This window comes from Balearica regulorum, chromosome 12 (assembly GCF_011004875.1).
Source record: "Balearica regulorum gibbericeps isolate bBalReg1 chromosome 12, bBalReg1.pri, whole genome shotgun sequence".
Classification (NCBI taxonomy): Eukaryota; Metazoa; Chordata; class Aves; order Gruiformes; family Gruidae; genus Balearica; species Balearica regulorum.
Genome location: NC_046195.1, coordinates 2,364,124 through 2,388,257, shown reverse-complemented (window position 1 = coordinate 2,388,257; position 24,134 = coordinate 2,364,124). Strand labels below are relative to the sequence as shown.

Genomic DNA, 24,134 nt, shown 5'->3' with positions numbered 1-24,134 from the left:
ATATTGGGTTTATTATCTTTTCGTATACATGCCGTATTTATGTATAGGTATATTGTGTGTATAGACTGAGTACATGCGAAATGTGAGTGCGTATAACAATTACTTGTGCGTGTACGTAGCATATGTGTATATATATAAAATGAGTTTGTACGGCATAGATGTGTATCTATATACATGAAATGACTGTGAATTATATATAAGATGCACATACAGAAACACACTATAGGTACTGTATGGGTGCATGGCATATGGGTGTAGGAATATATATATATATATTTAGAGAGTGTGCGTGCGCGTGCCTCGCCTATAGCTGCGGCGCTGTGTCTCCGCACCGTCTCCCACCCGCTCGGGATCCCCTCGGCTGTACCGGGGGGGGGTACCGGGGCGGGAGGGGGGGATGTACCGGGCAGAGCCCGGGGGTTACGGGGCGCAACCTCCCCCTCTCCTCCATCAACCACAGACCCGCTTCCACTTTCACTCCCTTTTATTGACTCTTTCACAGACAGAAGCTCGTAGAAAGGCGCCCGCGGCTCTCACCGATCCCGGGGATCCCGGGAACCGGAGCAGGGGGTTGAGGGGCGGTGGCGGCGGTGACCCCTCGCCTCCCGGGGCCGGGCTCCCCCCGTCGTTCCCCCCCTCCCGTCCCGTCCCGTCCCGTCCCGTCCCGTCCCCTCCCCGCCCGCCGGCCAGCAGCACGGGCGCGTCTACGGCACAGACACTTGGCTACAAGGCTACTCTACCCAACACACATCGAGGGGGCCCGCCGGGCCGGGGCGGGGGGGCGGGATGGGACCGGGGGGGGGTCGGGGGGGGGGGGGGTCGGGCCGCCCCCGCCATCCCGGGGAGCGGGCGGGGGGGCGCGGAGCTGTCCAGCCCCTCCGGGTGCTGAACGGGGACCGCACCGGTGGGACGGGGGAGCACCGGTAGCCACCGGGAAGCGGGGAGAGGATGGTACCGGGGAGCCTCGGTAACCCACCGGGGAGCGGCAGGGACCCGGGGAGCCTCGGTACCCACCGGGGAATGGAGAGCACCGCCGGGGAGAGGCAGGGACCCACCGGGAACAGGCGGGGTTCGCACCGGGACTCGGCGGGACCGGACCGAGGAGCGGAGGGGACTCACCGGGGACCGAGGGAGCGGCGGGGACCCGCGGGGACTGAACCGTTTCCAGAAAAAAAAAAAAAAATTTTTAGGATAACGGGTTGGTTTTTTTTTTTTTCTTTTACCCGTTTTTTCTCTTTTTTTCGTTTTTTTCCTTTAAGGGAAAAGAAAATACGGGATGAGCGGAGGGCAGAGGCGGGCGGGGGACCGGCAATCGTTGCGATGTTGCCGCCGAGCCGGTAGCAAGGACCGTCGGTACCCAAAACGGAAACGAAATCGTGGGAGAAACGTCCCGCTCGCATCGAGCATCCCCGGGGCGAAGTCCCTTCCCCGGGGACCTGCCGCCTGAGGGAGGAAGAAGAGGAGGAGGAAGGTCAGGCGGGCATCGCTGAGGATGCTTCGGTCTTTCCTCGGAGGAGAAGCAGCGGTGGTGCCCCGGGAGGCGGGGGGGGGGCGGGGGGGAGCCGGGGCGGGGGGGAAGTGGGGACCGGGGATGGAGGAGGAGGGGGCGCGGGGAGGCTCAGCGAGGGCGCTGCCGGTAGTTGCCGTTGATCTCCTGGGAGATGGTGACGGCTTCGGCGCCCAGCGGCAGCTTGTCGCTGTACTCAGAGCGGACCTCGTACTCCTCGCCGTTGGCTTTGGATTGCGACTCTGCCATGGAGCTGGCCGCCACGCTCTCCTCTCGCTCCAGCTCCGGAGCCCCTTCGGCTTCTCTCCTCCTCCTCCGCCTGCCTCCTTCGTCTTCCTCCTCCTCCTCCTCGTCCTCTTCTTCCACATCCACTTCCCCCACCTCGCTGGGATTGTAGTTTTTCTCGGACTCCAGGTAGGAGGCGCGGGGGTCAAAGTCAGCAGCCATGTGCTTCTCCATCTGGTCCGGGTTCTGGGCCTTCATGATGAGCTTGTAGGTCTTCCCGTGGTACTTGGAGAGGAGGTGGCACCACGTGGCTCCCATCAGGGGTAAGGTGGCCAGCACCAGCAAGAAGATGCTCACAACCACGATGATAATGAGCGAGGGGATCTCCTTTTTGGTGGTGAAGACCACTTGGACCTGGCAGTCCTCCCCCAGGTAGGTGAGACACACGGAGTAGTTGGTGCCGGGGTTCAAGCCCTGGAACCAGTACGAGTTCACCCCTTCCTCGATCTTGGACCACTGGACCAGGGCGTGGCCCAAGCTGCTCTCCTGGCACAGGTAGAGCATCCTGAGGTGGACCTTCTCAGGCTGCGTGTAGGTGGGTGTGAGCTGCACCCGGGCGTCACGCTCTGACACGTCTAAAGCGATCACCCCCAGGTCGAACGTGTGCTGCTTGAAGTCGCCGCTCTGGTTGAAGGCGTGGTTGGAAATGTACTTGCTGGTTTGTGTGGAGCCGCACTTCTTCTCAAAGGGTGGAAGCTGGAAAGGGACTTGCCCGTCTCCCGTGGACTCTGTCCCAGCTGCCGAGGATTGTTTGCTCTGCCGGGTTGGACTGAGGGGTTTGTTCCTCTCATCTGGCATGAGCACGCTGTTCTTTGCTCCCTTAGCCCCAGGCTTCTTGTCACCTGGCTGCGCTTTACCCCCCAGCGGGTCCCTCCCTGGCTGCAGCGGGTATTTCTGGGTGCCCGCCACAGCCACGTTGACCGAGGTCTGGTTGCTCCCCATTTCGTTGGTGGCCAGGCAGGTGTAGGTGCCTTCTTCCCGCTTGCTCAGGTGGGGAATCACCAACGTGCCGTTCTTGAAGACCAAGAAACGCTCGGGGTCCTGTTTGGGGAGATCTTTCCCAGCGCTCTCCTTCGGGTTCCCGTTGAGCTCCAGGGCTTGGCTGGAGGTGCGGATCTTCCAGGTCACTTCGGGCGGTGGGGTGCCCGTCACGGCACAGTGCAGCGTCAGGGTGAAGCCGTCAAAGAGCTCCGTGGTGTCCAGGTTGGGGTAATAGGTGAGCTGCACGGTGGGCGAGGTGCACTGCATGTCCGGGATCTTCCCCACCGGCACCCCTCGGAGCTGCTCCGGGAGGGCACAAGTGATGGAGTCCTTCTCGGGGATGGAGATGAGCGTGCTGTCCATCCACTTCTTCAACCACTGGAGCTTGCAGGAGCACTCAAAGGGATTGTTGTAGATCTGCAGGTGGGAGAGGGAAGTGAGCGAGTCGAAGATACCCTCTGCAAGGGCGGTGAACTTGTTGTTGTTGATGCGCAGGGACCGGAGGTCCTTCAGGGTGTGGAAAGCCCCCTGAGGCACCAGAGCCATGTGGTTATTGTTCATCTTGAGCAGCTGGAGAGCGCTGAGGTTGTAGAGGTCCTGCCAGGGGAAATCCACGATCTGGTTGTGGCTGATGTCGAGGTTTTTCAGCTGCACCAGGATGGCGAAGGTACCGGACTCGATGGAACGGATCTCGTTGTGCGCCAACCAGAGGGAGGTGACCTGGGTCACCTCCACGAAGGAACGCCGCTGCAGCGAGGTGATCTTGTTGGCCGAGAGGCTGAGGGTGGTCACGTTGGAGGGCAGCCCCGTGGGTACCACTTGAAGGTCCTTGTAGGCGCAGTCGGCGAACTGATGGGCGTACTTGTCCACGCAGGCACAGGGCTCGGGGCACGCCCGGGCCAGGCCGAGCAGGGCCACCAGCCACAGGGACAGCAGCGGGGCCATCTCCCCCTGCCAAGGGACACAGGGGGCTCTCAGGGCTCCCGCCCCCTCTCCCCACCCCGCTCCCGGCCCCGGTCCCCGCCCGGCGAGAGGCGGCGGCGGGGCCGTGCCCCATTGTCTGTGCCCGGCTCCCCCCGGCTGCCGCCCCCTCGCTCCTTCGCATCCTCTCTTCCCCCTTCCCTTCCTCTCCCCCCGTTTTCCTCCCCTTCTCCTCCGGCCCTTCCCACCCTTCTCACTCTCTTTTTCTTGTTTTGTTTGCGCTTTTCCTCCCCTCCAAAAAAAAAAAAAAAAAAAAAAAAAAAATTAGATCTCGTTTTCTTTCTTCTCCACTTTAATTTCTCCTATTATTTCTTTCGCTTTTCTTTTTTCTTTCTCTCTTTCTCCTTCCAGCCTTCTCTCTCTCTTATTTCCCCCTACTTTTCTCCCTCCCTTCTCCATCTCTCCCTAGTTTTCTCCTTCCCTATTTTCCTCTCTCCCCTGACCCCCCCCTCTCCCATTCCCCCCCCCCCCCCCCCCCCGCACCGGGGGGGTGACCCCGCACCTTACCCGCTCCTAAGTGCCGTTAAGCAACACGCAACCCTTCTCCTCGCCGTTACCGGTTCTCCGCATCCTTTTCCCGACTCACGTCCCTGTGGCACGGAGGAGCTTCCTCCAGCCCGGACACGACGGTGAGGGGCGCGGTGAGGAGGTTGGGGGGGGGGGGGGGGGGCGGGGGACACGATGGGGGGGGGACACCCCACCCGTACCCCCGCACCTCTCCGGGCTGAGCTGCGAGCCGGAGCGGGGCCGTACGGGCACTGGGCTGCCGAGGAGAGAGCGAAGGGAGGAATTAGCATTTCTGCCAGCCTCCCCCTCCGCACGGCTGCCCCCTCCCTCCTCGCCACCCCCTTTCCCATCCCACCACCCACCCACCCACCCACCGCCGCCTCTCGCCAGCCTCCGGCGGGGACGGAACCGGCTGCTTCCCGGGGCGGGCGGGGCACACAACCCCCCCCCCCCAAAAAAAAATAAAAAATTAAAAAAAATAATAATACCCATAATAAAACGCCCTCCCCGTAGAGCAACGGGTACAACTCAGAAGCACTTGGCAGCAGCCATGAATTCAGTGTGGGCGTGTGTGTGTCCCCCCCCCCAGCCCTCCGGTCCCCGTTTTCCCTCCGGGTCGCCTCCCCCGCACCCCGCCGGGGGGGACCGGGATGCCGTCGGGGCAGATGCGGGACACGGTTACCCGCATCCTCCCGGGACGTGGCGGGGCCGCAACCCTTCGGAAAGCGTTTTGCGGATGGAGAACCGGGACTCGGGATCCAGCCCTCCCGGTAACCGCCCCCCCCCCCCGATGCGGTATTTCTGGGGGGCGATGTGCGGTGTGAGCCGCCCCCCCCCCCCTCCCCCGAGCCCCAGCCCGTCCCGTCGCGGGTGGGTCCCTTTCTGCAGGGCGTGGATGCGATGCAAACAGCTTTGAAGCATTTGAGCGGAGGGAGAAGGAAATTGGGGGGGGACGACACGACACGGGACACGGGGGGGGGTTCGCGGGACGGGGCCGCTCTCCCTCATCTTCCTCCTGAAGGTTTCACCCCCTGTGGAAAGGCGCGGTAACGGGGACCCCCTTTTCCCCTCCGCAGTTTTGCTTCGACTTGGGGGTCTGTTCTTCTCCCCCCCCCCCCCCCCCCCCCGCCCCGGCCCTGCCCCTCGCCTCTCCCCCCGTCATGAGAAACCCGAGAAATCATTGATTTTTGGGGCGCGGGATCGATTCCTGCCTCCCGCCACCCCCCCATCCTCCTCCCCCCCACCCCATCCCTCTCCCTCCGCCACCCGGGAGCTCTGCCCGGTGCGGGGGGGGAGACGGGGACCGGGACCGGGGAGGGCTCCGCATGGGCTCGGCTGAGTCAACCCGGTCCTCCCGGTGTCCCCGACCCGGTTCTGTCGCGACAGCCAACGACTCCGCCTAGAGCTGCGGCCCTGCCCTGCGGGCTGCCCCCCCCCCCGCCCCGCCCCGTCCCGGGGGTGTCCGGGGGTGGGGACCCCCGGGGGTCTCGGCCAGGGGGATCCCGCAGTCTCCCTGCTCGCTCGCAGGCAGGGTAAAAACCCGGTCACCTCTTCTTCCGTGGGAGCCCGGCTCCGCATCCCCGCCCCGAGGCCACGGGGATGGGCGTGTTCTCGCAAGGACGAGGAGCTGGGGGGTTGGGGGGGGGGGGGGAGAAGGGCGGTGATGGCAGGAGGGGCAGAGAGGGGAAGGCATCCGACAGCAAAATGCAGGGCCTGATCCTCGATGCCGGCTCCGGGCACCTCCGCTCTCCCAGGACCAATGTCCAAAGCCCCCCAGCCTGGCGCCTGGTGCCCGGGGACCACCTCCACCAAAGCGGCCAGCCTCAGACGTGCCTCAGTTTCCCTTCAGCCCTGTGATGTGAGAGCTGGTGGGTGGCCGACACGCTTGGCTGATGTGCTGCCACCAAAACCGCCTTGTTTCCGTGCGAGTGAACCAACACCGTCCCCGAGTCGCACCGTGGCCACCTACACCACGGCTGTCACCACGCTCCCCGGCACAGTTTTGGCCCAGTCCAACTGACATCCCCCCGAAAAGCCCTGGGCACGGTCCAGGGGACTGTCCCAAGCAGATGGACAAGGCCACCTCGCTTTGAGGGGGCTACAGGGGTCTGCAGAGATGTCAAGCGGGAAGGAGACGTGGTTTCAAATCCAACGCAGACATCTGCAGGGCAGCGCTTCCGCGTCTGCCTTCCCGCTGGAGCGGTGTTTGAACCGCCGTGGTGCTCTCAGCATCTTCGGGGCTGAGCCATGACTCACTCCCTTCCCATCCCCGCGGCTGGCTGGTCGCCCAAGCATGCCCTCACCCTTACCGTGACACTCTCCCAAGCACTAAAACAAGTTGCAGCTCAGGGAATTACGGCATCAGACATTTGGAGTTGTGGTTTATGGGCTTTTTTTTTTTCCCCCCTCCAGTTCTGCTCTGAATGCCCACGGGCTGTCAGCCTCTCCCAAGCCCCATAGCGGCAAGTCCCGTGGTCAGTGGGGCAGCACTTGGGGGCTCAGCATCTCCAAGCAGGCCGGATGTGCCTGCTCCTCACCCCTCGCTGCTGCGTGTCAGGTTCTCGCACGTCCCAAGCTCTCCGCGCCGCCGTGGGGCTGCGGGACCATGGCTCAGCCCTTGATGGTATTGACCCACGGCTGGGTGTTGGGCTGCAGAGCTCAGGTGGGAGACACGGGGCTGCAAGTCTGCTTTGAGGAGCGTGAAAATAGGTTAAAATGCCACAAGGACGCGGCCAACACGGAGAAGATGCTTGTTTTCTGGCTTGGCTGCTATCCACTGCACTACGCTGAGCTCTTCCCAAGATGCCTTCATTCATCATGTAAGAGGAAGAAACCCAAGTGTCCTAGATACGGTGGCAGCGTTTCAGGAGCATTTGGAGGCAGCATGTTGTGCTAGAAATGGGTCAGGGGATGAGGCACGTGTGATGGGATGGATAACACAGCCCTCCTCCTGCTCCTGAAGGCCAGACCTCAACCTATACACTCCCGAGGTCATCGCAGCGTGAAGCTGCATGGCGTGGGTTACATCATCCATCCGCCTCCCCAGCAGACACGATGTGTGGGGTTCATGTCACCACTTGTGCCTCAGTTTCCCATGGGCTGAGCGTGGGGGATAACAACAGTGCTCCGTGGTGGGTTTTCAGTCCCCTCAGATGAGAGCTCCAAGAGAGGATGGTGGAGGATGGAGGTGTGGATGGATGGGTGGATGGGTGGATGGATGGATGGATAGATGGGTGGATGGATGGATGGGTGGATGGATGGGTGGGTGGGTGGATGGATGAGTGGATGGATGGATGGATGGATGGATGGATGGATGGATGGATGGGTGGGTGGATGGATGAGTGGATGGATGGATGGATGGGTGGATGGATGGGTGGATGGGTGGATGGATGGATGGATGGGTGGATGGGTGGATGGGTGGGTGGATGGATGGGTGGGTGGATGGAAGGAAGAGCAGGCTCTGTGACTGTCAATCTCACCTGCCTCAGCCCCAGACACCCTACATTTCAACATGCTCCTAAACATGACAGGTAGAAGCTGAGGTGGGGGGTCAGGTCCGCACCTGGTGTTGCCCACCACTGCGGGCAATAAATGAGGGCAGCCTCCCAGCTGGAAGAATCACTGGGTCACCATTGTAGGCAATAAGGGTTTGCTGATTTACACCATTAACCTCCAACTGGTGTCTGAGGGAGGAGCCCTCCTCACCATGCTGCTCAGGGACGTTTCCTATTTAAGGAGGAGAAAGCCAAGCCCTTGCTTTAGGCTCTCCTGGCTTCTCTAGCTTCTAGTCCCAAGCCAGCTCCTCCAGATTCAGGTGAGTGCATCAAGCCACCACCCTGGGAGCATCCTGGCTGGCCAGAGATGATGTGGCTTCTCCTTCCATCTAGACAAGGCTTCCCCCAGCTTTGCCCCACCGTTCCTCCAAATATTTAAGAGTCCTGACCACCCCGCCCTTGCTTTTGGTGGTCCATGGGATGCAAACCTGTTTGGATGTGAGCGAGATGATGTTTTTATTAGAAATATCATCCAGGTGACCTTTCTCAGGGCGCATCTTGCCCTGCCTTGGATTTCCACCCGCCCTGGCCAGCCAACCTGAGCGATCTCGCAGGGCGTAATCGAATGCAGAGGAACGGGCCCTTTGGCTCTAATTAGTTTTGCATGATTGTTGGGGGAAGAAATCCATTTTCATAAACAGAAAGGATTTATGCTGCTGCTTCTTGCCTTTTTTTTTTTTTCCCCCTCCCCTCCCGAGTCCCAAAGCACTTTGCTCGGGGCTAGCAGGGAGTCGTTTTATGAATGGTTTAGATTGAGCAATGCATTATTAATAACAGCCAATCAAGCAAGCAGCATATTATATATCATTTCAGGAGATTCGCTTAATTCAGTAAAGTTATTTATTGCTCTTTAAAAAAAAAAAAAAAAAAAAAAACAACCAACAGAAAAAACCAGAGAGATTCTGATTCTTTCTTATACCTTTGGCTTGGAGGGGGATTTTCATGGGGTGGCTGTGGGTGGAAGAGAGGTCCAAGCAGGGCTCAAGTGTGTAGAAGCTGCCTGTTGGAGACGGAAGCTGGTGGGACCTCTGGGGGAGCCCTCGCCCCACAGGGTGCAGCCCTTTCCTCCAGCGCTGGGGCTTGTTGGGTGCCGTTGTGCTCACCTCGCAGTGATGAACCCTTTTCCAGCCGGATGAATGAGTTTTATGGCAGCTCAGGGCAAAGAAACAGCTAATCTGGCTCCCGCAGCCCATTGACTTCGTTATTGTTTTACAAGACTTTGATGAGGCCGGTGACAGCGGACAGATGGGGTCTGCTCCCCGCGCACAACCCCGTATCAACCACCAGAGAATCCCCAGGGTGAGGTGGCACCGTTTTGAATTTGGTGACAAACCCTGCGTGCCACCGTGCAGTCGCGGGGAAATCCTTTGGGATTGCTCCCCGTAAACTGCCGTGCGGTGCCGGATCCATCCCAATTGCGGCAGGACCCGAATACCTGGGGAAGGCAGCAGGCAGGACAGGCAGGGGGAAGGCAGCCCCCCTTGCCTACCCCCACCTCACTGGCCAAGACCCAGCTCCGATAGCCCATAGCTGTGTCTGGGCCACTGCTTGTTCCCAGGGGGCTCGCAGAAGATGGTGGGGGTCACGCTTCCTCCTCATCCTCCCGCCCCCCCAAATTTTCCAAGCCTGGCATCTCCCACCGCACCCTCTCGGAGAAGAGAACTTCACCGCACCCCTTTCCTGCCCGTCTTCACCCACTTCCAGCCACCCAGAGGACCTGGTCACCCTCCCCACCCCTCTCCTGCGTCCAATGCGGCGGACCAGACGCCCCGGTGATGGTCGCGATACCTTCCCATGTACGGGAGGAACCACCGGTGGCTTCCAGGGATGACGTGCGTGTGCACGAGTGGGTTGTGCGTGTGCACGAGTGGGTGCGAGCCTGCGTGCAGGAGCCACGGGAGCCAGCCCTCGCACGCCCGCCCGTGTGCGGCTGTACAAAGAGGACACCTGGCGGTGTGTCCCCAAAACTGCCTTGGCACAGCGGCTGGGGACACCGCTGCCAACCTCTGCCTGTCACCACCGGGGACCGCATCCGGGTTGGGGGGGGGGCAGGGTATATCCCCTCCCGCCTGGCTGGGCAAAGGAGGGGTGAAGACACCCCAATAAATTACGCTGGCCAGCGCTGTGCAATTTATTTTATAAAGATATTCATTTGAGCGGTTGGTTTCGTCCCCCTAGAGCTGACCCAGGGTCGTGAACCTTTTAAGCTCCATGCTGGGAGCGGAGAGGGTCTGCAAAAGTCCTGCTTGATGCTGCTGCGAGCATCCCTCGGCGAGCATCCCTCGGCGAGCATCCCTCGGCGAGCATCCCTCGGCGAGCATCCCTCGGCGAGCATCCCTGGAGCTGTTAACTTGAGACCTGGCCAGCTCAGCTCACCCCACGGTTACACTCAAGCCTCTTCCAGCTCCCAGAGGATGAGGTTACGCCGGGCCAGGATCTTGGCCGCCCTCCTGGTGAGTAGCTTCTCCTGCACCAAGGGCCGCAGGATGGTGTAGCTCTGCAGGTTGCAGTGGGTGAGCACCATCCCCGCGTCGGCGTGGGTAGGGAGCTGCAGGGTCCCCCACAGGTCCTGCAGGGCCTTGGCCGTGGCCAACGCGCTGCCCTCGTTGAGCTGCTGCTGCAGGTGCCTTTTCAGCAGGTTCTTCAGCTTGTAGGAAGGGGCCTTGGGCACCTTTTCTTTGATCAAGGACAACATATCCACGTAACCACCCACAGCGTGGCAGAAGTCCATTTTCCTGCCCATGGCATCCAGGGCTTTAAAGAGAGCGGGCAGCTCTGGTGCCCAGAAGTTATAGACGATGAGGATGGGCCTGGGGAGCGGGGAGAGGTACCAGAGGAGGTGCTGCATCCCCACCTCTATGGGGACACCCTGGGAGAGCAGCGCCAGCACTGACTCGGGCGTCTGAATCAGCGTCTTGAAAGTGTGCTCTCCGTTTGCTGCTGCCACCTCCGTGATGTGCTGGGCTGCGGAGGTGAAAGGACGAGGCTGGGGTAAGTATTTGGGGGTGATCCTCTCTACCCACCCACGCCCCCAGCCCCCTGTGCCTGGAGAAGGCAATGCTCACTTTTCTGGTCAACCTTCAAGCTGAGGAACACCAAGGTGCTCAGCTCCAACCCGTCGTCCCAGGGACTGGTGGGGCCAATGCTGCGGTGGGGTGAGGTGCCGCTCCCGGACCATGTGGGGCTGGAGGGCTCCTTGCTGTACCTGGGCTTGCTAGAGGCCTGCAAGAGAGTGGAGAAGGGGGCCCAGTCCCACCTACCTGCTTGGACCTGGCTGGGAAGGCATGAGGAGCACCCTTGGGTGCACCATCGGCCATGGGCAAGGACCTGGTTGTGCGCAACGCCACGAAACCCGCAGGGTACCAGGGATGGTTTGGGTGCGTGCCGTGTCTCAGGAGTGGGCTGGCCATGGGGACCCCCGTTGAGAGCCCAAAACCAGGGTCTGGGCCAAGTGAGCAAGAGCAGAGCCCTGAACGCAGCTCGTCCTAAGCGGTGGGTGGGATCCAGGCAGTGGCCGGAGGGACACAACGCACAGGTCCAGGGACTTGCTGTCCCTTTCTGTACATCTCATGTGGATGCAGGTCACGGAGGGACATAAATGTGGCTGGGCGACCTCACCACGGGAGATACCGCTGGACTTAAACATCAGGAGAAGGTTCGGTGCCTCTCCAGGCTCAGCACGTCCAGTGCCTACAGCGGTGCTTCCCAAGGGTGAGTAAAAGCAGCCACACCGACCGTCCCCTGCCCAGCCTCGGCAGGGGTGGACATCCACAGCGAACATTTCCCTACGGGAAGAGGAGGACAGCAATACATCCAACCAACCTTGGTTTTCCTCCCTCTTTCTCCCAGGGACAATCCTGCACCCCTGGCCCGGGCACCTTCACCTGCAGACCATCGCTCTGCATTTTTTTCTCACTCAGCTGCTATTTTCTCCCCTTTTCCGGGCTTTAAACCCTTTTTTTTTCCCCAAGTCTCAAGGCTGCATTTTTTTTAGTGCCCAGCACCAGACCATCAGTCAGATGTTTACACCTCTGGAACCTCTCATTTTTTTTTCAGCCTGCGCCTTTGCTACACCCTTAAATCCACATCGTACCAAAGGACACCGGATTCACGCTGGGATTTCTCACAGCAAGCAGCTAACACCCCCAAAAGCCCCACCCTTGGGATTTTTGGGCACTAGCAGGGAGTGGGGACAGGGTTTTAGCTCCACAACTCTCTTCCCCCCCCCCCCCGCCCCGCCCTGTTAGAGATGAATGAGAAGAGCAAGGAAAAACAGCAAAGGAAAAAAAAAATAAGGAAGCCAGCAGCGGGCTGGATTTAATCTGGAAACAGCTTTATTGAAGAGTAAGAAGAGCTTCTGCATTAATTTATACAAAAAAAAAAAAAAAAAAAGGAAGGGGGGGGGGCTGTTAACCCCGTATTAAGCCAGCGCTGGAAACCCAACCCTCTCCGATCCCAAATCAGCCGCGCTCACCTCCATTTCCAAAGGGATCCCCTGCTCGTGCTGGCGATGGGGTATCTCAGCAGGGATCCCATGCCCTTGGTTCATCTAACCACCTCGGCCAGGGCCGTTTGGTTGCCACGTACCAGTCCGCAGCATGGGTGCTGTGAAACGTTCACTGCAGGGAGCTCGGAAATGTCGCTTTGGGGATGCTCAGATGGTCCCTACCTGCTCTGGTGGCTCCCAGGAGCTTCTCAGCCCCGTGTAGGCACAGGACTGATGAACTCTCCAAGCGTGGATGCTACGTTCAACTCACAAACTTGATTTTTAGATGAAACTTGATTTTTTTTTTTTACTTTTTTTTTTTTTTTTAAGCTGAGAACAACCTTCCCAGTGAGGCGGGAAGAAAGAGGCCGTAAGGACCGACTCGAAAGGGTCTGGTGTGGGATCCCACCTCAGAGCAAATCAAGGTGGGGTTTGCTGCCTGCGCGAGAGGACCCCGGCTGCTCCAGAATACCAAGAGGTACCAGCTCAGGAGGACTAGTTTTGGGATGGCCCAGCTTCCCTGACGCTTAGGAGCAACCAAAGCGGGGAGAGAAAGGCACGAGTGAGTCTCTGGCTGATGCTAGGAAGGGAGGAGGCTCGGGTCTGAGCATAGCTTGAGGAAAGGGAAAGGCACCCCAGAGATGGTTGGGGCGCAGCTGCCTCTTCTGCCTGCGGCGTGGCTCAGCAAGGAGGGAGTTCTGGCGTTACACTCACCGCTGTGTCTTCCTCGCTGTCTTCCGAGCTGCAGATGATGATGCTGGTGTCTTCTGCGGGAGGAAACAGGAGGATGCTGAAGCTTCAAGACTGATTTTTGGATCACATGGGGGGACTGATCTCCTGATTTTTGTAGCGGAGAGCAAACGCTTCTACCAGAACCACGAACCACCCAGCCCTTGGGTGATCTCAGATGCGCCCCGAGGTGGGGGCAACCTCTCCACTGCTGCTTCACCCCACGGACCCTGTCCCAGCATCTCCAGGGGATGTATTTCATCCTCCCTCCTGTTTGCAGAGCTGAGTCCGGGATCCCTCGCTGGGGGATGCTGCAGCAGGCTGGAGCGGGGCTGGGTGATTTCAGGGAAAAAAATGGGTTTTGCTAAAAATCGTACTGGAAAATCCAGAGCTCCTGGAGCAGGAGGCAGGGGAGTTTCTCTGCACGCTTGCCCTGCTGCTATGCTCTTCCCTAGGCTTGGGTTTTGGCCGCCTTGGAGGGAGGACGTGGAGCTGGATGGAGCATCTGCGTCCACCCTGGAGCATTGCTCTCGTATTTACGCCCCTGGGAACCAGCTCCCACCCTCTGCTTCTCTGACCCGGGGGGGGGGCTGGCCAAGGCTCCGAGTGCACGGGGGTGCGCAGAGGCTGGGAAAGACGGGGGGACCCCCATAAGGGGAGGAGGAAGAGATGGGGTAATGAAGAGGGGCACGTCCCCGGTCCCCACCTGCATCATCAGTGTGCTTGCTGGCGGCAGGGATCCTGCTGCTGTTCTGGTTCAGGATGGTGGTGCTGGGACCCCTTCTGCCATCCCACTGGTTTGAACTGGGATCGTCGGGGACCGGCGTGTTGTCGCACTCCAGCTTTAGTATCTTGGGTGAGATCTGGCTGCCTTTCTCTATGCAGTGTGACCGTTTGGGCCACGTGGTGACGGGAAAAGCCTGGAAAGAGGAGAGCACGGGGGATGTAAGGTGCCGCGGTGGCATCTCCTGGTCCCCAAAGGCTCCTGCCTGGCCGGGGATTTCTTACCGCGTTCGTCTGCATCATCTCGAGGCTGATGGTGAAGGTGGGCAAGACGTTTTGGCTTTCGGGCTGGACCGGCTCCTCTTGCTGCAGAGAGAGTACGGAGCAGCGTTAGGGTGATCCTCGAGGCCATCGGCCCCTCTGCAGGGTTGGGGGGTCCCCGAGCAGCAGGCAGAGCAACATCCTCAGCAAGGGGGAAACTGAGGCACAGCCCAGCCCTCCGGCTTGGCTCAAGGCCAATATAAGGGAAAATAAGGGATGAGCAGCAGGCTTGGAGAAGAGGGATGGGGTAGGAGCATGCCTGGGTGGTGGGAGGTGATGGCTACCAAGCAGGTTCTTCTCTGCCCAGGGAGAAGCATCCCTGGGGGTGTGTGGTTAACGAAGCAATGGGAGTGATGGGTGGGAAGGGGAAGGCATTCCCTTGGGAAAGGCTTGCAAAGGTGAGAGGAAAATGGGATCCAGGTCTCGGCTGATGCAGGAGCCCTCCCCACACAGCAGCGCAGCGGGACGAAACATGGACATCTCACCAGGTCTTTATCCAGGGCCACCTCGACCGTGGGGATGGCTTGGGAATTGGTACCTGCAATGGAGAGAGCAGGGCTGCAATCCCAAACCGGGGCCTCTGGAGCTCCCGCTTGGCCCCAGCAGCAGCCGAGCTGGGAAAAACCTGCCCAGCGGTTGGCTCTGAACCTTGGGTGATGGATTTCTGAGCTGGCCCGAGTCCCCGCTGCCTGTGGAGTGGCTGGATCCATCCCCACAGCAAGTCCTCACCTGGGTGCCCCGTCACACGCTCCACCAGCGCTTCCAGCCGTGCCCTGCACTCGGCCAAGTCCCCAGGCTGTGCTCGGTCCCCGGCCGCCGCCGGCTGCAGCTGCTGCAGCTCCTCCAGCGAGTCCTTGATGAAGGGCTGCATGTCCATCACCTCCTGCTCTGTGGCGTAGAGGTTCATCTTCTCCACCAGCCGCTCGCCCGCCTCCATCCGCCGCAGCACCCCCTCCACGCGCTGCAGCTCCCTCGCCAGGTCCCGCCGGCCCTGCTCCTGCCGCGCTTCCACCAGCCCCAGCAGCTCCTCTTCCTCCTGACGGAGCAGCCGCACCAGCTGCTCCACGCGCTGACGGATCAGCTCCCGCATCTCCCGCTGCGCCTGCTCCAGCCGGGCGGCCTCGTCCTGCAGCGCCGCGTAGGTGGCCTCGAAGGCGCTTCTCTTCTCCTTCAGCTCCTGCCTCATGGTGCTCAGCTCCTCCTGCCTGCGCTGGGTCTCGCTGCGGATGTCGCAGAACGGGGCGTGCTGGCTGTCCAGCAGCGCGCACGAGCAGCACAGCGGCTTGCAGCACTTGTTGCAGTAGATGCTGGAAAGAAACGGGAGCGTCCTTCAAAGTCGGTATGTGAGAGGGGGGAGAAAAGTGTTTCCACTGTGTTGGGTGTGATTTCCCCCTCCCTCAAGGGGCAGCTGAGGAGTTTAACGAGAGGGGAAACTGAGGCACGGGGCGGGAAAGGGCTTTGCCTCGCATCGCCAGCTGCAGATGTGGGCATGAAGCTGGGTGTTCAACCCGGCTCTGCTCCCCTCCCTCCTCCCAGGGACCTGCCAGCCCCGTATCACACCCTGCTCCTGCCCAGGTCCCTCTCCAAAGGCAGGTGATGAAACCCCCTTAGCTCTGCCCTCCTGGCAGAGCTGGTCCCGGAACAGCAACCCCAAAGCCCTCGGTGCAGGATGGGACCTGGAAACAAGGCACCACTCTCACCTGCAGATGTGGCCCTGGTTGATGTGACTGGGACTGGAGCAAAAGATGTTGCAGGGCTTTCTGGTGTCTTCTAGGAACCGATGAGCTGACTCAGCACGAAGCTCCTCCACCTTCCTGGCCTCGTGGCTCCTCTTCTTGAAGAACCACTGGTGGTCCTCAAAGCACTTAGTGCAGAGGAACTCCTCGCACTCGGAGCACCACACCGCCGCCGCTTCCCCCCGGCACCGGCTGCAGCTCAGGCCACCGCTGTTGATCATCTTGTAGATGCTAAGCCTGGCCTGCAGGTTGGTGAAGAGCAGGTTGTCCACGTCGGGGATGCCGCTGGCCTGCGGGATGGCCATCCGGCACACGGGGCACTGCCCGATGGGCTTGTTCTCGCTCAGGCAACCGAGGCACAAGGTGTGGAGGCAGGTGAGGAGCTTGAGGTTGGGCGATTCCTGCTGGCAGCCCTCGCAGAGGACGAACTTGAAGTCATCCTCCACCGCAGGCGGGTGGGATGGAGGGGAGCACGGGGGCGTACCCGGCTGGGGTCCCGTCTCCATGGGGGCAGCAGTGCCGTCTCCGTCTAAGCGGGATGCCGGGGGAAAGCGCGTGAGCCGGAGGGGACGGGAGGCTCGGTCCCACCCGTGGGCAGCCCACGTTACCCACCCCGCTGCGGGCAAGGCGTAAGGGAGCCGCAAGGCGGGTGAGCAGCTCCTCTCCATCCCCCCCGCGTCGAGGGCAAGCGGGCGGCTGCACCCCGAGGGTGCTCTGCCGGGGAGATTCTCTGCTGGCTGCAAAGGGTTGTGGGCCCCTCGGAGGGTGTCCTCCCCTCTCCCCAAGCTCCTTCCCTCAGGGGAATTTTGGATTTCAAAGCTGGCGGCGGGGAGGAGACTCCGCCGCACATGACACAAGCTCCGAAGTGACTGTAGTTTTGCTGACGCGGTCTCTTCGAGTGGGGAGGGAAGGGGGGGGGGGGGGGTGGCAACTGGTGTCCCCCTCCCCATCCCCCGGTTCCTGCAAAACCTCCCGGCCAGCACCGGGATGCTGGCACCAGCCCCTGTCCCCTCCCCACCTCCCCACCCCACCCCCGATTAGTTTTGCACCCTAAAAAAACAACGCCCCCCCCCCCCCCCCAAGCAGGCAACCCCTTTGGGCGGGGGGGGGGGAGCCTGCAGCCAGGCTTTGCCTCCCCCCCTCCAGGAAAACGGGGATCCCCCCACCTCTCCCCTTACCTGCTGGGGGGCCGGGGCCGGGCGGCGGGGGGGCGGCGGGGCTGTCGGGCATGCCAACGCCCGGACCGAGCAGCGCTTACCGGAGACTTTCGTTTCTCCAGCCCGCCTGGGGGGAGGAAGAGGAGGGAGGAGCTGGCGGGAAGAAGGCGGGGAAGGCAGGGAGGTTCCTCGGGCGGGAGAGGTGAGCGGTTCTTCGGGGGGGGGGGGGTGCTGGGGGGGTGGGTAGGGAGAGAGTCGGGGGTCCCCGCTCCCACCCGGGCAGCGCCCCCCGCCCTGCCTGCTCCTGCCTTGCCTCTGCCCGGGGGTGCCGGTACCGGAGGGAACTTCGCGGGGGGGGGGGGGGGTGCTGGTACCGGGAGAGGGATGCTGGTACCGGGGGGGGGGATGCTGGTACCGGGAGAGGGATGCTGGTACCGGGGGGGGATGCTGGTACTGGGGGGGGATGCTGGTACCGGGGGGGGGATGCTGGTACCGGGAGAGGGATGCTGGTACCGGGGGGGGATGCTGGTACCGGGGGGGGATGCTGGTACTGGGGGGGGATGCTGGTACCGGGGGGGGGATGCTGGTACCGGGGGGGGGATGCTGGTACCGGGGGGATGCTGGTACCGGGGGGGGATGCTGGTACCGGGGGGGGATGCTGGTACCAGAGGGGGGTCAGATGAGAAAGCTCTGCTTCAGCTGCTAAGGAAGGACCCCCGAGTTGTGCTGGGGTATGTGTCTGGGTGCCGGCACGGCTGTAAGAGCTGCTGCTGTGTCTGGGGCAGCGTCTCAGGCCCCCGCTTCAGCCAGGGGGGGTTTAAACCTGCCCTATTGCCACCCCCCCTGTCCTCAGCAGCGCTGCTCCGGTCTCCGCTACGCTTTGCAGGCCAGTGAGATGGTGCGGGGGGGGATTTGGTATGGTGAGAAGGCCCTGCCGGAGCGGGAATAGTTGGGAAAAATACCTCTCCCGATTCCCCGTGGGGCTGGGGGACCCTCCGGAGCCCCCCCATGCAAGGTGAATGTATGATGGAGGACCCAATCCTCCTCCCCATGGCCGGTGGAAGGGTTCCCGGGCAGGGCCTCTCTGGAAAAACTCACCCAGCCGTGAGCCATGAGCGGTTTCGTCCCTGTGCCGTCAGCAGCCACATGACGGGCGGACCAGGAAGCGCCAGCAGCTCCCTCCTTCCCCTCCACAGCATCCTCGACACGGCCTCCGGTCCCCACGGCCACCGGGGCTGGCGGCCGGGGACACCCCAGGGTTATCTCCCAGCTTCAAGGGGGTGCGAAACAGAAGGCGGCTGCGGGGCCACGGCTTTTGTCTCCCAGCTCGGTTCCTGCCCAGAAGGTCACCGGGAGGATGTGAAGCTCCCAGTCCCCAGCCTGGGTGAGACCCCAGCAAGGAAAGCCCCCGAAGGATTTGATTTCTTCTAGCAAGCATCCTCCGTGACAACAGCAGGGCTTGTCAGCTCTTTTCCGGCGTCTCTCCCAGGGCGAGGAGGTTGGACCGGGTTGGGGGCAGGCAGAAGCCGTGTTGGCTACCGAAGTGGCTGCGATGGCAATGGGAAGAAAGGCTTAGAGGGCTCCGAGCATCGGGAGCGGGGTCCTGTGCAAGGCACCAGCACCATGTTCAGCCGGTCGGGATACCAGGCCCTTCCCTTGGGAGACTTTGACCGCTTCCAGCAGTCCAGCATCGGGCTCTATGGTGGCCAGAAGGGCTTCTTCTCCTTCGGATCCAAGCAAGATCCTCTGGGACCGGCCGGGAATGCTGCAGGTGAGTCCCAACCTTAGAGACGCTGTCTACCCCTTTATTGCCGCTGCTGCTGGGTGCCCCCCATGCTGCCGGCTTCCCTGGGGTGCAGGGTGCGGGGGAGAGGCTCGGATGGGGATTCTCAGGCAGGGAAGGAGGCTTTGGAGCAAGTACATCCCCCATGTCATCCCCCTGCAGACTCCTCCCAGGGTTGGTTGTCCTGGATCTGCCATGGGATTATCACCTCCTTGGTCTTCTTGCTGATGGTTGTCACCTTCCCCATCTCAGGATGGTTTGCCTTGAAGGTAAGGGAGGGAAGCAGGCGAGGAGTGGGGTGGCAACCTGTTCTCCATGGGGGGGTGACACCATTCCTGATTGCCCCTAGTCCCATTGCTCCTGGCACCATAGGACCCAGGGTTTAGCTTCTGTCCTGGTCTAAACTTTCCCATTCCAGATCGTGCCCGCCTACGAGCGAATGATCATCTTCCGCCTGGGACGCATCCGGGCGCCGCAAGGACCCGGCGTGGTCCTGCTGCTGCCCTTCATCGATCACTGTCAGCGCGTGGATCTGAGGACGAGGGCCTTCAACGTGCCCCCCTGCAAGGTGAGCTGCCATGGGCCTCAGGGCAGGATGGAGACACATCTCTCAAATACCCAGAGCCAGGTGGATTTTGGGGGGGGGGTTGGATTTTTCCCTGCCTGCAGCTGAAAAGCTCCTCTTCTCTTGACTTTGCACACTTTGAACGTTCCTGGCTGGAGACATCTCAAAAACATCAATCTCTATCCTTCCCAGATGCCTTTCAATAACAGCCTTGTGGTGGAAACTGGCCTCATCGTTCAGACTAGCCCAAACTTTATTGTTTGGGTTGGTTTTGTCTCTAGTAACCCTCTTCATAAAGAGATCTAGAGCTGGTTGCCCCCTGGGAAAGAAGTGAACGCCTTTGCTCCCAGGCTCTATGCACAAGGGTTGGGTCATGGGGTGGAGAGGGGGAGAGATCCTGACTCCTCTCTGCCCCAGCTGATCTCCAAGGACGGAGCGGTCATCTCCATGGGTGCCGACGTCCAATTCCGGGTGTGGGACCCTGTCTTGTCTGTCATGATGGTGAAGGACCTCATCGCAGCCACCCGGATGACGGCACAGAATGCCATGACCAAGACCTTGGTGAAGAAGAGCCTCCGTGAGATCCAGGTGGAAAAGCTGAGGATCGGGGAGCAGCTGCTGGTGAGGACTACCCCAGCCCTATGAAGAGCCCCCGAGCTCCCCAGACCCTCAGGTTCTTGGCATGGAAGTAGCAGTAAGAGAAAGCTGTAGCTGCTGAAAGTCCATCTGGCCATGGACCTGGCCAAGGAGGGGAGCTGGGAAGACGTGGTGATTAGTGGGAAGCAGATACCTTCAGATGTGGGTCTCTGGAGGTCTGTGTCTTATCTCGAAGGGCTTTGGCCACACAGAAAAGCCCATGTGTTGTCGGCACGTTTAAATTCAACCTCCCTATTTCCACCAGGAAAATGTCTGGAGGGGGGCTGCAAACTGGAAAAGGCTTTTGGGGAGAGAAGCAGGACAGGGCGGTGGCCGAGGGGTGATGAGTGGTGCCCACAGCTGACCTGGGCCAGGCCACGAGCTTGTGGGTGGAATGTCTACAAGGAAGGGTATAAAAGGAGGGTGGGGGGGATATACCGGTATCTCTGGGGTATCTGGGGTAGTTTGGAGGTCAGAGATGCTGTCTGGTGGAGCACCATGCCAGGCCATGGTGCCCAGGGGAGAGCGAGGAAAGGGGCCAGCCTGGGATGGAGCCATGGAAAGGGGAACAAGACAGAGCTGTCCTCCCTGTCCTGACCCCCTCCAAGCCGGGAGGGCAAGTGGGTGAGCAGTGTTGAACGTGAGAGTGGACAGCCTGGAGGAGATGGACTATTGAGCCTGGTTCAACACTCTGCATTTAAAGCTGGTGGGTAGTAGAAGTAGAAGCTATGGGAATGGCCATGTTTGGGGGTGCTGTGGTGGGTGGTCTCCATGGTCGTACTGCCTGGGCTGCCAACACCTCTCCCTTTCTTCTCGACTCTGCAGCTGGAGATCAACGACATGACCAAGTCCTGGGGCCTGGAGGTGGACCGGGTGGAGCTGAGCATGGAGGCTGTGCTGCAGCCGCCTCAGGACAACCTGGTTGGCCCTCTGGCCACCGTGCCACCCGTGCCTGGGCTGGAGGGGCTGGATGGCACCATTCAGCAGCTGGCTGCCCATTTCTTTAGCAACACCCTGGCTCTGGCCGGCAGTGGGACCGGTGCTCCGGAGGCAGGTAACCAACCCAGGGCCACAGCTTCTCTGCTGGGGGATGTCCCTCCTGCCCGATGACCTTTGTGTCTGTTGGCTATTTGACAGAGGAGTCAAAGTCTGGGAGATACCATGCTCCTATGAGCACAGCACAAATAGGCTGGTAGGGGGGAGGAGAGAGGACCGCTTTGGGCACAGCTCCATACAGCACGTGGCACAACACAACCTGCTGAATGAGACGTTGGAGATGGGACTGGGGAGGGCAGGAGCAGATCTGCAGGAGCCTGGGCTCAAGACCAACTCAGCATTTCCATCAGGCGAACACAGGGAAGGGCCTGAGCTTGATGAGAGAGTCACATCTGAGGGCAACATGGATTTATTTTTTTTCCACCAATTTGTGCCCTGCTATTTCTTTCAGGGATAATTTTACACCCTCTGGTAGCAGGGGAAGAGTAACCCATGGCAGACAGAGGAGCAGGCAGTAGGAACGGGCAAAACCATGTTGTCCTCTTCTTGCTTAGCTGGAAACTTGTGGATAAGTGGGTTTCTCTGCTCCACAGACCTTCATCGGTGGGTCCATGCAAAGTTCACCACTTGAAGGTGTCCCCTCAACACACTTCTGTCCCTTTGTCCCCAGCAGACAGCGTGGAGACAGTGAACGAGGTGGAGCCTCCCACCGTTCCCCTCCTCGCCGCCACCGGCAGCACCCGGAGAAAGCCCAGCGCAGAAGAGCTGCTCTCAGCAGTGGAGCCCATCCTCTCCGAGGCCCTGGTTGGCCAGGTGGGAGCGTCCTACCAGGTCAACATCACCCTGCCAAGCGGCGCCCAGAGCACCTACTTCATAGACCTCTCCTCAGGTCAACACTCTTTGGGGTTGTTGTGTTGGGGGTGGGAGGGTGTTTTGTGCCTAGGCCCCCTTTGCATGCTGCGAACCCCACTGAGCTTGGAGGTAGAGGGTCCCAAACCAAGCCCGTTTGGTAGCTCCATGAAAGGCACCCCAGGGTCCATCAGCTGTGCACTGCAGTTTGGTGACCATGGCCTTGAGTCCATGCTCCCTGGAAGTCCAAAATATAATTTGTTTTGGATTAAACCCATGAATTTTCCTTCAGAAAGAGAGTGTTGATAGAAAATTGGCAGCCAGGTCTCCTCGTGGCTGGCCAAGTGAGATGGCTCAAAGACCTCAGGGTTTGTTGGCTCTTGCATGCCACCAGCCCAAGGGGGTAAGTGATGGAGGGATGTGCACGGGCAGCACCTTGGGCCGCTGCCGTGCTGGAAGACGTCCTCCCAGCACCCTAATCCATTCCCTGATGGGTGCTGATGGTTTTCCTGGTGGCCATGTGTGCTGATTTTGGCTGGGATAGGGTTAACATTCTTCATAGTAGCTGGTACGGGGCTGTGTTTTGGGCTTGTGCTGAAAACAGTGTTGATAATAATACAGAGATGTTTTTGTTACTGCTGAGCAGCACTTACACAGAGCCAAGGCCTTTCCTGCTCCTCACACCACCCCATCAGTGGATAGGCTGGGGGTGCACAAGGAGTTGGGAGGAGACAGAGCTGGAACAGCTGACCCCAACTGACCAAAGGGATATTCCATACTGTATGATGTCATGCTCAGCAATAAAAAGCTGGGGAAAGAAGGAGGAAGAGGAGTATGTTTGGAGTGATGGCCCCATCCTTAGCTACTATGGAGGAAATTAACTCTATCCCAGCCAAAACCAGCACAAAATGGCAAAAGTAGGACAGGGCTGGGAGGTGGACCACTGTAACAGGACATTGGTGGAGCACCACAAGAGAAATTTATCTCCGTAAGGACTCCTGGCTCCAAAATCCCCCTGGGCTTGGGTCATCTGGCACAACTCAATCTTTATGAAACGGTGGGGGGGAAAGGCCAGCAGGCAAGGTTGGATCCTGAAGCCTGCTGCTTCTCCCTCTTCCACCCATTGTGTCCTACAGGCAGCGGGAGAGCTGGCCACGGCGTGCCCGAGGGCAGCCCTGACGTCATTCTGGAGGTGGCAGAGAAAGACCTGCAGGACCTCTTCTTGGGCGACCTGCGCCCCTTGACTGCCTACATGAGTGGGAGGCTGCAGGTGAAAGGCGACCTGCACCTTGCCCTGAAGCTGGAGGAGCTCGTCAAGGCGGTGAAGCAACGTAGATAGAGCACGCATGTGGGTGTGTGTCTGTGTGCATGTGTCTTTGTAGGTGTGCGAAAGTGTGGGGGGGACATATAGGGGTGCCGCGTGGTGGGGGCCTTGCCCTGCTGGAGCTTCTGCTGCCCTCCCCGTACAGGTTGTAGGAGCTGGGTGAAGACCTGAATGGGGAAACTGAGGCTGAGCTCCATTGTGTGTCCTTGTCCTTGGCTTTACCAGGCTGGAAGGGACGTGAGCTGAGCAGATGGGACTGGGAAGAGCTTAGGGACACTTTGGCCATGGACAGTAGTCATGGGGTGGGGTGGGCAGCTGAAACAAGGCACAAGGGCTGGCTGGACCAGGCTGGGATGCCACCAGCAGGCTGGGGTTGGGGTCCAGCGTGGCACTGCTGATGGGATGCTGGCATTTATGGGGAAGGAGCAAAGGTGGTGATATGGAGAACGACCTTCCTGGAGGTACCTGAGCCTTTCCAACACAGCGTTTTGTCATAAGTGATTGCGCTAATTTGTGCTTCAAAGTGCTTTTGCATGCGTGCTGTGAGGTCTGTCCGCGGGAGCGTGTGGACTGTACATAGGCATATATAGATATTTATTTATTTTGTAAGCTTCCTTTCTATCATCTCTCAATGGACAATAAACCTGATTTGCAGCCTTGCCCTTGGGCAGCGATGGGCTGATGACTTCTTCAGGCAGATGGGGCTGCACCCTTCGGTGCCTCGGTTTCCCCCAAGGGTCCCCAGCGTGCGGTGTAAAGAGGCCATGTGCTGGTCAGGTCGTGGGAGCCGCGGCCAGTCGAGGCTGCGTGGTGTGACTCCATCTCACCGTGTGGTCATGATGAACACACGAAGTCCTGCCACGGTGAGGAAGACTTGTCAGGATATCACACTGTCTCCCCGGGGATGCTCGGCTCCCCTACAGCACCCAGCACCCCAGGGGTTAAAGTGTCTGGGAGCTCCAGGCAGCTTTACCAGCCCCCAGGATGTTTTGCTGGACCAGTGGGACAATCCTG

General features: G+C 60.2%; 3 protein-coding genes and 1 long non-coding RNA gene across 6 annotated transcripts; 2 read left to right on the top strand and 2 right to left on the bottom strand.

Annotated features, from left to right (window-relative positions):
- Nucleotides 1–668: 668 nt before the first annotated feature.
- Nucleotides 669–2,120, top strand: LOC142603522 (uncharacterized). The gene is made up of 3 exons (XR_012837470.1): nt 669–904; nt 990–1,921; nt 2,004–2,120. It is a non-coding gene; the product is annotated as an uncharacterized LOC142603522 (long non-coding RNA).
- On the bottom strand, nt 1,619–4,509 carry ISLR2 (immunoglobulin superfamily containing leucine rich repeat 2). Its single transcript, XM_075764717.1, has 2 exons — nt 4,262–4,509; nt 1,619–3,724 (listed from the first exon to the last, which is right to left on the bottom strand). The coding sequence occupies exon 2, from the start codon at nt 3,716–3,718 to the stop codon at nt 1,619–1,621; it is 2,100 nt and encodes a 699-aa protein (XP_075620832.1). The 5' UTR covers nt 3,719–3,724; nt 4,262–4,509.
- A 5,432-nt stretch (nt 4,510–9,941) lies between these two features.
- On the bottom strand, nt 9,942–18,183 carry PML (PML nuclear body scaffold). Its single transcript, XM_075764814.1, has 11 exons — nt 18,066–18,183; nt 16,989–17,094; nt 15,775–16,339; nt 14,804–15,381; nt 14,560–14,612; nt 14,039–14,119; nt 13,737–13,950; nt 13,016–13,068; nt 10,881–11,037; nt 10,167–10,779; nt 9,942–10,110 (listed from the first exon to the last, which is right to left on the bottom strand). Exons 2-10 carry the CDS (start codon nt 17,038–17,040, stop codon nt 10,205–10,207), a joined length of 2,328 nt encoding a protein of 775 aa, XP_075620929.1. The 5' UTR covers nt 17,041–17,094; nt 18,066–18,183; the 3' UTR covers nt 9,942–10,110; nt 10,167–10,204.
- STOML1 (stomatin like 1) lies at nt 17,274–23,786 on the top strand. 3 transcript variants are annotated; one of them, XM_075764828.1, is made up of 8 exons: nt 17,274–17,292; nt 18,457–18,738; nt 18,913–19,019; nt 19,169–19,318; nt 19,733–19,936; nt 20,777–21,005; nt 21,618–21,836; nt 22,933–23,786. In XM_075764828.1, exons 2-8 carry the CDS (start codon nt 18,591–18,593, stop codon nt 23,133–23,135), a joined length of 1,260 nt encoding a protein of 419 aa, XP_075620943.1. In that variant the 5' UTR covers nt 17,274–17,292; nt 18,457–18,590; the 3' UTR covers nt 23,136–23,786. The 3 variants fall into 3 exon arrangements, with proteins under 3 accessions (XP_075620943.1, XP_075620942.1, XP_075620941.1); XM_075764827.1 differs by lacking the exon at nt 17,274–17,292 and adding an exon at nt 17,670–18,351 and having other exon boundaries at nt 21,621–21,836; XM_075764826.1 differs by lacking the exon at nt 17,274–17,292 and adding an exon at nt 17,671–18,351.
- The last annotated feature ends 348 nt before the right edge of the window (nt 23,787–24,134 follow it).